The 17,346-nt window shown below is 40.5% G+C and overlaps 1 protein-coding gene and 1 pseudogene across 1 annotated transcript in view; both read right to left on the bottom strand.

The window, feature by feature from the left end:
• Positions 1 to 444: 444 nt before the first annotated feature.
• LOC147361938 (small ribosomal subunit protein uS12 pseudogene) lies at positions 445 to 1,425 on the bottom strand (annotated as a pseudogene).
• A 1,627-nt stretch (positions 1,426 to 3,052) lies between these two features.
• The window catches only part of LOC147361939 (ATP-binding cassette sub-family C member 4-like), a 185,959-nt gene continuing 171,665 nt past the window's right edge, over positions 3,053 to 17,346 (bottom strand). The window contains 3 exon segments of the mRNA XM_086330259.1: positions 3,053 to 6,760; positions 6,762 to 6,833; positions 11,341 to 11,475. Coding sequence (XP_086186385.1) covers positions 6,674 to 6,760; positions 6,762 to 6,833; positions 11,341 to 11,475 — 294 coding nt within the window. The 3' untranslated portion in view covers positions 3,053 to 6,673.

A 17,346-nucleotide genomic window follows, 5' to 3' on the forward strand; every position in this document is an offset into this window, starting at 1 on the left:
CCACTAGCACCCCCTGGGGCCTTGAGGGACCTGATCTTAAAGTCAGTGACAGGTAATTCCCAGGCTCAGTCATAAAGAATCTGCCTGCCAATGCAGGAGACAATGGAGCCACAAGATCGATACCTGGGTCGGGAAGAAGCCCTGGGGGAGGAAACAGCAACCCTCTCTGGTATTGTAATCTTGCCTGGAAAATCTCATGAACAGAGGAGCCTGGTGGGGTACAGTCATAGGGGCACAAAGAGTCAGACATGATTGAACACAGGCAGTGATAAGTGCCTATAATATCAAGCATCAAGAAATGCAGAGGTGTAATGTAATAAGCATCCCAATAAACAGCAGCTGACCCTTGTTTGGCTCTGTGTGACAAGGATGTGGTTTTACTTAACTATCATATCACATTTAATTTTTTTTTGTATATGAAAATTTATTACTATAATTCTTTCATCATCAAAATTTATGATCTTGGTCTTTCCTTCTTGCCTTTGTAGAAGACCAAAAAAGACACTGGCTACTTTGACAACCTTAAAACAGACTCCAGGAATGTCACCAACAGCATGACCTTTGGAACCAAATCCAGCAACCAGAACTTCATCATTTTCCTCAATAAAATTCAAGCAACCATCACTGGGTACAAAAGGCTGTGATTTTTTGCCATTCTTGGTGAACTGAGCCCTGACACATTTCCTGATGGCAGAATTTGGATGTTTGGCTTCAACCCCTATTTTTTCGAGCACAATTCTCTTGGCATGAGAAGTGCATCCAAAAGGGTTGGCCTTGAGGGCTGTGCCCAAATGGGCTTTCTTACACTGTTTCCATGCTACTTCTGGGCTCGTCGGTGGCTACAGAGCTTCCTGGCAAAAGCCACACTTGCTCATCCTACCAGCCTTGTGGGCCTGAACGAAAGACCCATCATGTTTAATTTTAACACAAACTCAGAGGGTACTAGGATGTTAGGACCCCCATCTTACAAGAGCTTAAGGACCTTGCTAGAGGTCATAAGATTACTGACAGATGCGGCACCTGAGCCCCGGTGGAACTGCACAGTCTGTCCCCGCTCCACCTGTGTCCCATGGGACCAGGAGGTCTCCCTGCCCAAAGACCTGCTCAGCGGCTTCAGCCTGACTCCCTGGGTGGGTCCGTGTGGTCCCTCCAGGCGCCCGCAGCCCCTTTGCTCCTATAGCCCCTGACTCAGGTCCTTCCTTCTGCAGAGCAGCCCCCGAGGACTCCACGGTTGGCAGGAGGACACCCTTGCCCCATTCTAGCAGCTTCTCCCTGTGGCCAACTCCCAGAGGTGGGGTCAGGCTAGGTTGTGAGGAGAATCATGAGAGAAGCAGGAAGGTGTGAGCTTGTAGTCAGCACCTTCCTCTGACCTGGGACCTCCCTCTCTTCTGACACTTCCCGACACTCAGGGCAGCTCCACTCCATGCCCCACCTTTCTCCATTACAAGTGCTCCTGTAGCTCTGCTGTGGATCAGAGTCACCAGGGGAGGGGTCAGAATGCAGAGTCCTAGGCTCCAGCCCCAAAGGTCTGATCCAACATCCCAGTGGATTGGGATGCAGGGGGTCCTCTGAGAACATTCTGAGAAGCATTTAACAGACCTGCCACTCACATCTGTGGGCCCTGGGTCAAGAGTATAATGAAGCCCATCCTTTATGTTTAAATATTTAAAAGTTATAAATCAAGCTAACCCACTGTCAAATACACCCTCATAACCACATGGCAGGCTGGGGTTCCTGGACCCTGGAGTTTGGAGCTAGAAGGCAGGACAGCAGAGGGAGGGGCTGACCCAGCCCCCAGCCCTCCCCCTGTTCTTCCCACCTCTGGCTCTGATCTTCTCTGTGCCCTGAGGAATCTGCTGCTCAAGCAAGAGCACCTCCAGCCTTCAAGTCCAAGCTCAGGCCACCCTCTTCTGCCCCATAAACAGCTGAATCTTGACCACCTGTCGGGCTGGAAGATGGGCCCCAGGAGGGAGGCCTGCACTGGTGCTGGGAACAGGGTCCAGGTACTCCCAGCACCGCCTGGAGTGGGCGGGGCTCCAGGTGGCCACATGCCCTGGTCCTCTCTGGCTGTCTGCACCTGGGGGAGGGTGCAAACGCAGGATGACCTGAGCAGGGCCTCTAAACCAGCACTTCCCAACCTGTACTGTGAGCAGGACTCACCTGGGTTCTAGAGATTCTGAGTCAGTAGTGGGTAGAGACAAGATTTTGTGTTCTAACAGCCTCACAGGCCAGCCGATGTTGCTGGTCCACAGGATGCACTTAGAACAGCAGAGACCCAGGGCAGGGTGGGCAGAGTTTTCCTGTAAAGGACCAGGAAGCCCATTTCCAGGATTTGTGGGCCTTATGGTTTCTGCTCAGAAAAATATCTACTTCTGCTTCATTGACTATGCTAAAGCCTTTGACTGTGTAGATCACAACAAACTGGAAAACTTAAAGAGATGGGAGTACCAGACCACCTTACCTGTCTCCTGAGAAACCTGTATGCAGGTCAAGAAGCAACAGTTAGAACTGGACATGGAACAACTGCCTGGGTCAAAATTGGTAAAGCAGTATGACAAGGCTGTATATTGTCACCCTGCTTATTAAACCTACATGGAAAGAATGCATGTATATGTATAACTGAATCACTGCTGTACAGCAGACATTAACACAACAGTGTAAGTCAACCATACTTATGTATATTTTTAAAGAAACAAGAAAAAAAAAAAAGCCAAGGGTGTCAGTAGGTTCACTATTAATATTTACTCTAGCTACTTGCTTAGCCTGTTGTTTGTCTGATTTTTCCACTTTAAAAATATAATTCTTCCCTAAAGAATTAATCTGAGAAGATATTTTGAGTCCATGAAAATGCTGTGTCTCTTCCAACCCCCAAACACTCAACATATGTTCAGTCAATGATGAATTTTGTCTGAATTATTTATGACAATGGCTCCCATATGGTACTTTTCTATCAATCTGTCTACATTTGTGAGTTGCCTTCCTACAGTAAAAAATAAATTTCCCTTAGTCCTGTCTATTTTATGTCTTATTGGAATAAGTATAAACTCATGGATTTTTAAAAATTTTTATTGTTGCCAAATGTAGGGTTTAAAAATCCTCAATCTACTGTTTATTGTTATTTACTTACAAAAGTTCTAATGTGATATAAACTCCATCTCAGAGACTCATTTTTTTGTCTAGGTAGTCTGCAAAATGTAATTTAAAAACTGTTTTTCACATAATGTCCTCCAGAATTAAATGTGATTAACTATTGGATCAAACACTGGTTTGGAATACACAAAGCCTCCACCTATCAGGTGGATAATTGTGAGCATTGTTGCTGAGTGAAAGAGTGAAGTTAGTCAGAACCCTCCAATGTAAACTCCGTGTAGAACATTCTTAGTGTGTCTAAGTCTTAACCTTGTTCTTCTTAAAAATATCACACAATCCCAATTTGATTATGGCAGGTCACATGGTTCTGGTGTATAGACGAAGGTCTCTTAGGGCTGGGGCATGTTATTCCTTCTAGTAATGTTATTTTTTAGGTCTAAACTCAAATAAATATGTATTTCCCCCAGTTTTCAACATACTGCTGGTTTAGTCCTGAAAAAAAAAAAAATCCTTAGAACATTAGGTTTAAAAAACAAAAACTCAGTTAATCCATATTCTGTTTTAAAATTAAAATTAATAATGTATATATGAAACCTTGATTTAAAAAAACCTGTTGTGTTTCTAGACACCCCTCTTTAACACCAGGACCATGCTGCTGATTCAAGAATAGGATCTATATAAATACATGCACAGAATTATTTTTAGACTAAAGCTACATGGCTGAAGGGTGTCCATAGTCCATTTTGTCAAAGATGGTGCCAGTTTATTTCCCTGGCACTCTGGATGGTTACTGCTTTCCTTTCACTCTCAAGTGTCCCACTCTGGACAGTACATTCTTCGGATACCCACACTGCTGGTGAGAGCAGAGAAAGACCTAACAGGTAGATCAGTGTGACTGACTCCAAAACCAGGGCTTTCTGTTATCCCAGGCTACTTCTTAGAATTCCAAAATTATAAAGTTGAAAATGAAGGTTTGTTCTCAGTCATCATTTACTCATTCAGAAAACATTTACTGAGCACCCCCTATGTAACAGATACTGTGCTGAAAGATATAATTAAAAAGTGAATAGGGCACAGTTCCAAGTCTTTTTCTCACTTAGTTTAGTGAGAAAACAAACCATATGAATACTCATAGTCAGGGCAGGCTACATAGTTTACATAACCTGTGTAAAATGGAAAGAACAGGCCCCTTGTTTAAGAATCACCGCACTGATGACAATAGGACACTAACCAAGTATGGTTCAGTTTAACAAACGAGAGGCGCTCAGGGTCCTACAGAAAGACGAGTTACCTAGGATGATGACTGATCTTACAGTGACTTCCTAGAAGAGGTGACGACTGAGCTGAGCCTAGAAGATGAGATTTCTCCCCTTCATGGACCTTCTCCTCTATTTTTTAAACCAGAGGGTATTGAGGAGAATCACTAACTCATCATTTTGACTTACACATCAGTCATCAAGAGTTTCCCCCACAGGACATCTTCATCACCTACCTTAGAGCTGTGACACAGGATGTGGGGGGACATGGAGATGTGCTGTTCAGACCTCCCTTCAAGGACTCATTGCCTGGCTGCTGGGGGTGCTGCCAGTGGGCAACCTTCAACCACCAGGTTGCATGCAATAATCCTTCCAGGTGGAGATATAAAGACCGGCCATTGAATGTGTCAGGACAACCCTGAAGGGCCATCTTCACTCCCGATGCCCCATGGGATCAGCTAAGGTCATCCAGCCAGTGATCCAGCTTGATCTTTCCTTCTGCCCTATCCCGATTCTTCCCTCCTGATTCCACGGTGTTGATTCCAAGGGCAGCCCTGATAAACATCCCAGCACTAAACTCAATCTGAGTCTAATTCCAGAGAACCAGCCTGCAACATGTATCAGAAAATATTCCAGTACTTAGGGAGGATTTTTATTTGAAAATTACTGGTTACACATGTACTTATAACATTTTAAAATCCCTAAATAAAATATAAAATGGTGGAAATAAGGACTTTTTGTGTGAATATCATTACTTTTGGTTTAAAATCCGTAACCTAATGTTGTCTGGCCAAAATGAAATTAAGCTATATATTAATAACAAAAGAAAACTATTATGTTGAAACACATGAAAGTGCCATTTTATACAAAAGGCTGAATGTTAGCAGTTCCACATGTTCAATCTAATAGAAAAAAATCCATTGGCATTTGAAATTTAGAGAACATTATACTTATAAATAACTCATGGGTAAAAGATATAGTTAATGAATTAAATTAGGAATTGGAAAATACATAATACTTTGGCTGTTGATTGGTGTATCAAAACTTGTAGGCTGTAGCTAAAGTGGATCTCAGAAAAAATGTCAGTTTTATATAACTTAGGTTAGAAAAATAATGATGTTATTAATCTGTTTGCAATTTAAGAATTTAGAGAAAAAAATCTCAAAAAGGAAAAGTTGAAAGAAAGAATGATATGATGAACTAGAAAGAAAAACAGAGCATCAATCCAGCAAAAAGTTGATTCTTTGAAAAAAGGAAAAAGTTATACAAGATTACTCATAAAAAAGAGAAGGTTCAAAGAAAATTAAGAGGCCAAAAGAACACAGAGATCTTCAGAGATTAAACATGTAAGATATTGTGAATAAATTTGTGTCAATCAAGCTCAAAAAGCACGAGAAACAGATCCACTTTTAGAAAAATGAAACTTATCAAAATGACTCTGCAGAAATAACACATTGAATAGGAAGAATATAACAGAGAATGAAGGCTAACAATACTGTGAGTGTGATTAATGCCACCAAATTGTGTGATTAAAAATGGTTATATGGTATTATGTTATATATATATTTTACCACAATTTTTTTAATGTAAAAAATAAAATCTTAAAAATAAAATAAAATAAAATAAAATCTTCTATCTAGAAGACAGTCTAGAACATGTCTGTCCTTCATTAGCAAATCCCCTGGAAGGGTTCCTACTTTGATAAAGAATATTTTCTCTTCCTTCTATTTTAGAGGGCTTCCCCAGTGGTTCAGTGGTAAAGAATCTGCCTGCAATGCAGGGGACGAACGTACAATATTGTCCTTTTGTATTTTAACCATATGTTTTTTGGAGGGTGACACATCTCTCTCCTATAATGTTATTTAAACTACATTACTGTATGTTTTTCCTATTACTTTTCTCTGTCGTATTTTAACCAGAGGTCTTTGAGTGGAAAATGGATAGTAGTTCTGTTAAAGGAAGTGGTGATACAAAACGGCATCATCACACAGTCTTCAAGAATCCCTAATATAATTAGAAAGTAATATGTAATTCTGGGAACAGAAAAAAAAAAAAAAATCTGTGAGAACTTCGTCTCAAATGTTAGAAAATGAGTTTGGCTCCAGAATCTCTCAAGACACAAAACCAGCTCTTACTGGTGGCCTGCACCTCTGATTTGGATAAAAAAGAAAATAGTATTACATATAAATAAGCATAAGAAATCCTTTTGCAAGAGCTTGAACTCACTGAGTGAAGCTGGAGAAAAAATTATAGATTAATATTTGTAATATGTAAATATCTGTTGCTGGTGTAAAAAAAGTATAATATAATTTATGCAGTGCAGAAACCTATTGGAAAAATGCCTTTGGAATAGACATGAACTCATGGTAGAAGCACAGAGTCAACTTAGAAATTGTGAAGGCTGATGGTTGTCCACTTGTTATTCATAATATTCATTACCACATGGTCACTGTGAGTGATATCTGGTTATTTTCTTTCAGAGTGCACCTGAGGGGGAAAAAAGACAAAAAACACATATTTATGAGTTTTAAACTCCTTCTTCTAAGGCAACACATTCTTAGGTCCACTGCTTCACGTGAAGCAAATCTTATCACTACTAGAGGCACAATAGGAAAAACCAGGGGTGTATTTATTCAATGGAGGAAGTAGCCCCATTAAAACCTTCATTGGGGCGGACTTAATGCCAAACAACCCGTAGATACACTTGAGTTCTGATCATTCTGATTCACAGATATGCTTTATCACTAGAGTAAATTGACAAGTAAAATCATTTTACTGACTCAAAGCCTGGAGAGAAATTAAAAACCAGGTGACAAAGAGGCTGGGAAATCTATTAATACTCTCTGCCCAAGGGTTTCTCATTTTCACGCATAAAATGAGCACAACAAATTTGGATGTTAGTATCAGGCTGTATTCCCTGTATTTTATAAACTCTTATTGACAAGCATTGAAAATAAGGAGTACAAAATGGAGAAAGCATAATACTACGTTCTTGCCTGGAGAATCCCACGGACAAAGGAGCCTGGTGGGCTACAGTCCATGGGGTCACAAAGAGTCGGACACGACTGAGAGACTAATACACACACACATGTAGTCATTAAAAAGAATGAGATAACCATATGCATTGATATAATCTGAGATACAACACTGAGTGAAAAAAGAAAGAATAGCTATCATTTGTGCTTAGAAACAGGAATTTTCTTCCTGATACACAGAACATCTCAACAGAACAGTCAACAGTGGTGCTGGGGCTCCACCTTGGGGGGGAGCTGTGTGATGACAGGAGTGGAGAGTGATTTATCTTTAGTTCATAAATTTTAAAAAAGTATTTTAAAAAAGTTTTTAAATTTTGTAGCATTAGATAAGCCATGTGTTTTAAAATATATTATTATAAATACACTTTAATTGTTTAGAGCAGTGGTCCCCAACCTTTTTGGCACCAGGGACCCAGTTTCTGGAAGACACTTTTTCCACAGACAGGGCGAGAAAGAGGAGATTCAGGTGCAAAGTGAGCAATGGGGGCAGCAGCTGAAGTTTGCTCCTTTGCACACCACTCACCTCCTGCCATATGGCCCAGTCCCTAACAGCCCACGGACCATAACAGTCTAGCCCAGGAGTCGGGGACCCCTGATTTAGAGTCTCTAATGCTACTTAAACTATGGGTGTATTTTTTATTACTGGAAGGCAAGTCTTCTGTCTACACCCTTTTAAAAATTGATCCGACTTTTATACTGTAAAACACTTTATATTTCAATGCCCTTAAGCATCTGCTCTCTCATCTGATCCCTGTAATGAGTGTTAAGAAGCCGGCAGGGCTGTAATCCCTGCTCCACACACAGCTGAGGACCTGAGGCTTAGAGATCTTGGAGGACACAAGGCCATGTGGATGCTAAGTGCCTCTTCCATCTATTCAAACGGGTCCAGGCTCCCAGAGCTCAGATATGAGGATTTTATAACTTCTGGGCTCTATTAGGTGATTTCATGAATAGACAAAATGACATCTCTGTTGCACACTGGGAACAAAGAAATTTCAAAAAACTTCAACCTGGCCTGCTTCATCACAGAACAGAGTAGATGACAGGCATTCATTCTTTGAGCTGAACTGTGTCCCCTACAATTTTACATGTTGAAGTCCTAAACACCACCGTAGCTCAGAATGTGACTGTTTGGAGACAGTATCTTTAAAGAGGCAATAAAACTAAAATGAAGTCATACAGGTGGGTCCTAATCTAACAGACTGGAGTTCTTATAAGAAGAGGAAATCAGGACACAGGCAAACAGAGGGAAGTCCATGTGAGACACTGAGAGAAGACGGCATCTCCAAGCCAAGGAGAGAGACCCGAGAGGAAACCAACCCTACTGACGTCTTGACCTCAGACTTCCAGCCACAGGGCTGTGAGGAAATACGTTTCTGTTGTTTGAGTCACCTGCTCTGTGGTCTTTGTATGGCAGCCCTAGCAGACTAATGCCCCCTTCAGCTTTATGAATCCAAAAGGTATTTTTTCTACTATTTCATGGATCAGGGTCAATCAGACAGTGATCACTTCACTTGAACTATTTGTTCAAGAAAATGTGATGTGGAAGCACCTTCTCCCAGATGTTGGGTTTTTCTCTCAGAAGAGTGAATTCTGTTCTATTAGAGTGAAAACCTTGTGACTTAGGCTAATCAACCCATTGTTACAGCTCTGAACAAGGCATTGATATCTGATGCTTGCAAATTCAAAAAACTGATAGTCTGACAGCTTATCCTCCTAAGAGGATGTAAAGTATGCAGAAGTAATATCAAAATGGGATGAGAATCAAGAACTGCATTTCTTTCTGTGGAGGTGACCTGAGCCAGTGGCAGGACTGAAATCTAAGAGTGAGGTTCGTTCACCCTGTGAACTTGAGTGACCACCTCCACCTTGGGTACCACGTGAAAGGAGCAGTGTTCTCAGACTTGGCACAGAACACAGAACCTAGGTCTGTACTCAGCCTCCCCAGCGATTCCCCCTCTATGCTCCCTGGACCAGCTCTGTGACCTTGGGTAAGCCCTGGACCAATCTCTTCATCCATGACTTGCAATAAAAAAGGGCAGTCATGAGGATTATGTGAAATCATACATGCAAGAACTGTGTAAAATAAATTATAAAAAAACTACACAAATATAACTTACCATTAATATTGTTAGAGTAGGGGCAGGATTACTAGACTAGGAATCACAAGATTTCTAATTCTATGACCTATGTCTGCTTCTGTATGTATCTTATGTGACACTTGATTTAAAACATATACTTAAAGAACAGATTTCTAATTCTGTGTCTGCTGCAAACTAGCTTAACACCAATTATACACACAGGACCACATTCCTTCTGAGGACTTAGTTCCCTCACCTATAAAATGAGGATGTTGAACCCTATTATCTTATCTGGCATATCTAAAATTCTGAGATCAATTTCTCATCACTCAATGACTTGATCATACATAAGGATAATATAGTTTTTTAAATGAACACTTTGACACATAAGTGTCATCACACATCTCTTTGATGTATAATGCCTAAGATCAAAAGAACAAAAGGGTTTTAAGAGTCCTTGCTGCTTTGTGACTTGGTTATATGGGAAATCACTAATGATTATCAGGTCTCAGGAGGGAAACTCTGACTCGGAGACACTCTAGATGAAAACACTCTGTGAATTTTAGGCACAAAAAATATAGAGTTTCATGTTCAGCTTCTCAACATTTGCATACAATATAGTACTTACAAAAAGCTATCTCCTTCCTACCCTATGAACAGTGGAAGGTACTGGTGTGCATTTCCTCATTTATAAGCAGGACTGAGATGAAACAGTGACAGAGAAATTTAGGCCACATTTTAGATACATTTTTCATACAGAAATACTGTTAGATAGTGGGGCATGTTTTCTTTAACAGATATTTTAAATATTACACAAGTAGTTTTATTCTAATTACAAGTAAAAATTTGGGAAATGCAGAAAAATATGAAGAAGGTAAAATGCATCCATAATTTAATACCCAGAGATAAATTTTCAATGGGGAAGCCTTACCACATACAGTCTGAAGCCTCATCCCACCCAAAACCATGCATCTCAAACAGCAAGAGCACCACATCTTCCCTCCCTCCATCTTCCCATCAATGTCAACCCCACCTTGCTCCAGAATGAATTACAGGTGGCTTCATGACAATGGCTAAGTCCTTAAACTAGACCTCAGTTGTCACATCTGTCCAAGACACTATCACCTGACATTTGTTAGAAAGACACCACGTGACTGAATGTCACTCATCGAGGACCTTCCTCACACCATGTACAGTGCTTAGTGCTCTCACCCACCTCATCTTCAAGCACCATTCAGAGTACAGTGTTAAGGTATTGTGAATTCCTGATTTATCCTGATGGCAACATACCTTCTTCTGGAAGTTACAGGGAGCATGGGCAGGGAGGGGGTAATTGAATAAAATTCTAAATGACAAAGAATTAGGGATTAAGTGACATAACATGTAGGAGTTTTCTTTACAGGTTAGAAACAGAAGCAACTTATACCTTTTCCTGGTAAATCTTCCCAGCCTCAAAATATTCCAGAATTTTTTTCCATAAACTCTCAAATTTCATGGATGTTCCTGGACAGCACTTGCATCACAAATGTGCTGAGAACCAATCAGAATGAAACATAAAGGGTCTGCAAAATGAAAGTGTTCTGTGCTCTAAGGGAATCTGAACCTAGGGTCCAAGTGTGTGGTGAGTCCTATCTGAAATCTGTCTCTTAGGCACAGGCGCACGTGCACAGAAGCACACATTCATCCTAAACCCCACCCCCCCCACTGCTGCAGATTCTCAGCAGACCTGCTTTCAACTGCCACATGTTGTTAAGACCCAGTCATGAAGCTTAGTTTCTGGAGGTTCAGGATTGAAAAGGGCACAGAGATCCTGGGTGGATATTCTGAAGACTGAACCTGGAGACAAACTGTAATTACAACACCCTGCAGCAGGCTCACCTGTTTTGCCATTTCAGTGAGGGCAGAGGCCTCTGCCTCGCCCAGTTTTTGCACCATCTTGTAAAACAGGCTATCTGTATTTTGCAGCAAATCATATGGCCGAGTATATTCTTTCTGTCTCCCTGAATCCAAAACCTGTTAATCAGCAGAAAGAAACCAATTAACACCAGTGTTTCACAGTAACATATTGTGTGTGTGTGTGTATGTGTGTGTGTGTGCGTTAAGTCACTTCAGTTGTGTCAGACTCTTTGCAACCCCATAGACTGTAGCCCATCAAGTTCCTCTGTCAATGGGATTCTCCAGGTAAGAATACTGAGTGGATTTCCATTTCACCTCCAAGGGATCTTTCCAATCCAGGGTTTGAACCCATGTTTCTTATGAGTCTCCTGCAATGACACATGGGTTCTTTACCATGAGCGCCAAATGTTTCACAGTAATATTAAACTTGGACAATATAGAAACAGGCAGGAAAGGGAGAATAGGGAGAACCTATTTGGGTGGTAGGTCTGGCTGGTGTTTAAATGGTTTGATTCCCCTGTTTTACTAGGCAAACAAAGGCCTAACCTGATCTTTTATTATTATAAGGTTATAGGAAAGGAAGAAAATAGAAGTTTTATAGTATGATTACTGACACTCAGCAGTATGTAGCATCTTATATTCTGTCCAGGGCATTTGGGGCTATTATTATTAGTTAATGCTTTTAGCTCTCAGACTCTGAGTTTTGAGGGATATTTATACAGATACACAGAGTTGGAAAATAGCTTGATTCAAGAAAATGGAAGTCAATTTATCTAAAAAGCAGGTTGATGTCAGACAAACCAGATGGCAGGGCCCTGACAGCAAATTGTCAAATTGGTTTGACAGAATCTGAGCAGTATTTGGGAAAAAAGAAGATGCTTCTTGAATTTCTTTATGGTTCTTGGTTACTGTCAGCTGCTAAGAGGGGCAGAATACTTTATCTGAGAGGTTAAGATGTTTCTTGAAGTTGGCTGTGATTGTAGTTTATTATTCTGAGAGTATAAGACTGGCAAAAGAAGCTGCTACATAGCAGCTTTAGTAGAATTGCTCTGCAAAAAAAAAAAAAAAAACCTCTAGAAATCCAATTTTCTCCTTGGATAAGATCAAAGAAGCAATTAAGAAATTGAGCTTGTAATTCTAGTGATCATGGACCACACAGCACATGCAGGCAGCCCAATCTGAACTGCCTAGGACCTGAACCTGTTTTCACAAATTATCTTTCACTGCTTCTTTTTATTTCTTTCTAAATTCTTTCCTTACACCCCTTTTATTGCTCATTAATACATCTGCCAGTTTTCCCGGGTAGCTCAGATGGTAAGAATCCACCAGCAATGCAGGAGACCCTGATGCAATTCCTGGGTGGGGAAGTTCCCGTGGAGAAGGGATAGTCTACCCACTCCAGTGTTCTTGGGCTTCCCTGGTGGCTCAGACAGTAAAGAATCCACCTGCAATGCAGGAGACCTGGGTTCGATCCCTGGGTTGGGAGGACCGGTGGAGGAGAGCATGGCCACCCACTCCAGTATTCTTGCCTGGAGAATCCTATGGACAGAGGAGCCTGGCCGGCTACAGGCCACGGGGTCACAGAGAGTCAGACACAGACACGACTGAGCGACTAAGCCCAATAGGTCTGCTAATTGGAAATTGAAAGAAAGAGGAAGGAGCTCAATTCTCACTTTCAACTAATTAGTGACTTTGGTTAATGATTTTTGGGGGGGAGGGGAGGGAGTGTCTGAAACAATTTGCTCAAGTGACATAACTATAAAAACTGTTCTGATGTTAAGTAGTACTTCTTCATTTAGAGTAAATGTATCTTAAGAGAGTATGCTGAAACTCTAAACAAGACATAGGTTGTTTTTCCACATCTAGGTATTACAGTTAATTCCATTCTTTGTATTTAATTAGAAATATTTATTAAATCTCATAAAGTCCATTTTCCTGTTAATCTTTTGTTCACTTCTGTGGGTAATTGCTAAGGGCAACTCTCTCAAAAGAGCCCAAGAATAATAGAATCTGTCACATTCACATAATAATTTATGTCTTCTGCAACTTGGCCAATTCAGATGCTCTGAATGTACAATTTTACTTAAGTATAACATGACAGAACATAACTACTCATTCTGATGTCAAGGAAGAAAAAGTACAATTTTAAAACACAGGTCTCCAAACGCCTATGGTCAACTAATCTATGAAAGAGTAGTCAAGAGTATACAATGGAGAAGACAGTCTCATTGGCAAATAGTACTGGGAAAGCAGGCACCTACATGGAAATAAATGAAATTAGAACACACTAATTTTTTGTATATATACAACCATACAAAACAATCCATATACAAAATAAACTCAAAGTGGTTTAAAGACCTAATATAAGACTGGATATTATAAAACTAGAGGAAAACACAGACAGAATACTCTTTGACATGAATCACAACGTTTTATTAGATCAGTCTCGCAAAGCAAAAGAAAAAAGCAAAAGTAAACAATGGGACTTAATCAAACATAAAAGCTTTTGAACAGCAAAGAATACCACCAACAAAATGAAAAGACATCCCCAAATGAATGGGATAAAACCAAATGTAACCGACAGGGGTTTAATATCTAAAATACACAAACAACTCATATAACTCAATATCAAAAAAACGACCAAAAAATGGACAGAAGACCTAAATAGACATTTCTCCAAAGAACACATACAGAAAACAAACAAGCACATGAAAAGATGCTCCGCATCACTATTTATCAGAGAAATGTTAATCAAAATCACAATTTGGTATCACTCACAGGAGTCAGAATGGCCATCATGAAAGAGTCTACACATAACAAATGCTGGAGAGGGTGTGGACAAAAGGATACACCTCCTACACTACTGGTGGAAATACAACCTCGTTCAGCCACGATGGAAAACAGTATGGAAATTTCTGGAAAAAATGGAAAATAGAGCTGCCATATGATCTAACAATCTCAGTACTGGATATGTATCTATAAATGACAAAAACCCTAATTCAAAAATACACATACAACAATGTTCATAGCAGCAGTACTTAAAATAGCCAAAATATGGAAACAAGCTAAGTGCCCATCAACATGATTCGTTTAAGAAAATGTGATACCACACACACACACACACTTATGCACAATGGAATATTACTCAGACCATAGGAAATGATGAAATATTGCCATCCGCACCAACATGGGTAAACCTAGAGAATCACACTAAGTGAAGTAAATCAGACAGAGAAAGACAAATATGATATCATTTGTATGTGCAACCTAAAAACTAATACAAACAAACCTACATATAAAACAGAAATAGACTCACAGAAATGTAAAACAAACTCAGTTACCAAAGATGAAAGGAGAGGGCATATAAATTAAGACTATGGGAGCAATAGATACAAACTACCATAAACAAAACAGATAAACAAAATCAGTTCAGTCGCTCAGACATGTCCTACTCTTTGCAACCCCATGAACCACAGCACGCCAGGCCTCCCTGTCCATCGCCAACTCCCGGAGTTTATTCAAACTCATATCAATTGAGTCGGTGATTCCATCCAACCATCTCATCCTCTGCAGTGCCTTTCTTCTCCTGCCCTCAATCTTTCCCAGCATTAGGGTCTTTTCAAATAAGTCAGCTGTTCACATCAGGTGGCCAAAGTACTGGAGTTTCAGCTTCAACATCAGTCCTTCCAACTAACACCCAGGACTGATCTTCTTTAGGATGGACTGGTTGGATCTCCTTGCTGTCCAAGGGACTCTCAAGAGTCTTCTGCAACACCACAGTTCAAAAGCATCAATTTGTTGGCACTCAGCTTTCCTTATAGTCCAAATCTCACATCCATACGTGACTACTGGAAAACCATAGCTCTGACTAGACAGATGTTTGTTGGCAAAATAATGTCTCTGCTTTTTACTATGTTGTCTAGGTTGGTCATAACTTTCCTTCCAAGGAGTAAGCATCTTTTAATTTCATGGCTGCAATCACCATCTGCAGTGATTTTGGAGCCCAGAAAAATAAAGACTGACACTGTTTCCCCATCTATTTGCCATGAAGTGATGGGACCGGATGCCATGATCTCAGTTTTCTGGATGTTGAGCTTTAAGTCAACTTTTTTACTCTCCTCTTTCACTTTCATCAAGAGGCTCTTTACTTCTTCTTCACTTTCTGCCATAAGGGTGGTGTCATCTGCATATCTGAGGTTACTGATATTTCTCCCGGCAATCTTGATTCCAGCTTCTGCTTCTTCCAGCCCAGAGTTTCTCATGATGTACTCTGCATATAAACTAAATAAGCATGTTGACAATATACAGCCTTGACATACTGCTTTTCCTATTTGGAACCAGCCTGTTGTTCCATGTCCAATCTAACTGTTGCTTCCTGACCTGCATATAGGTTTCTCAAGAGGCAGGTCAGGTGGTCTGGTATGCCCATCTCTATCAGAATTTCCCACAGTCTCTTGTGATCCACACAGTCAAAGGCCTTGGCATAGTCAATAAGGCAGAAATAGATGTTTTTCTGGAGCTCTCTTGCTTTTTTGATGATCCAGCAGATGTTGGCAATTTGATCTCTGGTTCCTATACCTTTTGTAAAACCAACTTGAATATCTGGAAGTTCACAGTTCACGTATTGCTGAAGCCTGGCTTGGAGAATTTTAAGAATTACTTTACTAGCGTGTGAGATGAGTGCAATTGTGTGGTAGTTTGAGCATTCTTTGCATTGCCTTTCTTTGGGATTGGAATGAAAACTGATTTTTTCCAGTCCTGTGCCACTGCTGAGTTTTCCAAATTTGCTGGCATATTGACTGCAGCACTTTCACAGCATCATCTTTCAGGATTTGAAATAGCTCAATTTGAATTCCATCACCTCCACTAGCTTTGTTTGTAGTGATGCTTCCTAAGCCCACTTGACTTCACATTCCAGAATGTCTGGCTCTAGGTAAGAGATCACACCATTGTGATTATCTGGGTTGTGAAGATCTGTTTTGTACAGTTCTTCTGTGTATTCTTGCCACCTCTTCTTAATAGCTTCTGCTTCTGTTAGGTCCATACCATGTCTGTCCTTTATTGAGCCCATCTTTGCATGAAATATTCCCATGCTATCTCTAATTTACTCAAAGAGATCTCTAGTCTTTCCCATTCTATTGCTTTCCTCTATTGTTTTGCATTGATCACTAAGGAAGGCTTTCGTATCTCTCCTTGCTCTTCTTTGGAACTCTGCATTCATATAGGTATATCTTTCCTTTTCTCCTTTGCTTTTCACTTCCCTTCTTTTCACAGATATTTGTAAGGCTTCCTCAGACAGCCATTTTGCTTTTTTGCATTTCTTTTTCTTGGGGATGGTCTTGATTCCTGTCTCCTATACAATCAGTCCTGTGGCCACTGCTGAGTATAACACAGGTAACTATATCCAATATCCTGTAATTATCTATAATGGAAAATATTCTGAAAAAATATATACATATTTTGGTGAATCATTTTGCTATACATCTGAAACTAACAAAATATTGTAAATCAACTATATTTCATGCTTACACGGAGAAGGCAATGGCACCCCACTCCAGTACTCTTGCCTGGAAAATCCCATGGATGGAGGAGCCTGGTAGGCGGCAGTCCATGGGGTCCTAAGAGTCGGACACGACTGAGTGACTTTGCTTTCACTTTTCACTTTCATGCATTGGAGAAGGAAATGGCAACCCACTCCAGTGTTCTTGCCTGGAGAATCCCAGGGACGGGGGAGCCTGGTGGCTGCCGTCTATGGGGTCACACAGAGTCGGACGTGACTGAAGTGACTTAGCATAGCATAGCATAGCATAGCATCATGCTTACAAACAGGAGTAACACACAGCCAAAACACATTTGAGGAACACTTAAGTAAATTTTCATTAATTTCTGAATTGATTCTGCAAACATTTATTGCAAATTTAAGTGCAATGATGGCACTTTGCTAGATGCTGTGGAAGATGAAATCACATATAAGCCACAGACCCTGCC

Source organism: Bos grunniens, chromosome 12 (assembly GCF_055505025.1).
Source record: "Bos grunniens cultivar Pamir isolate PY7600 chromosome 12, Bosgru_T2T1.0, whole genome shotgun sequence".
In the NCBI taxonomy this organism is placed as follows: Eukaryota; Metazoa; Chordata; class Mammalia; order Artiodactyla; family Bovidae; genus Bos; species Bos grunniens.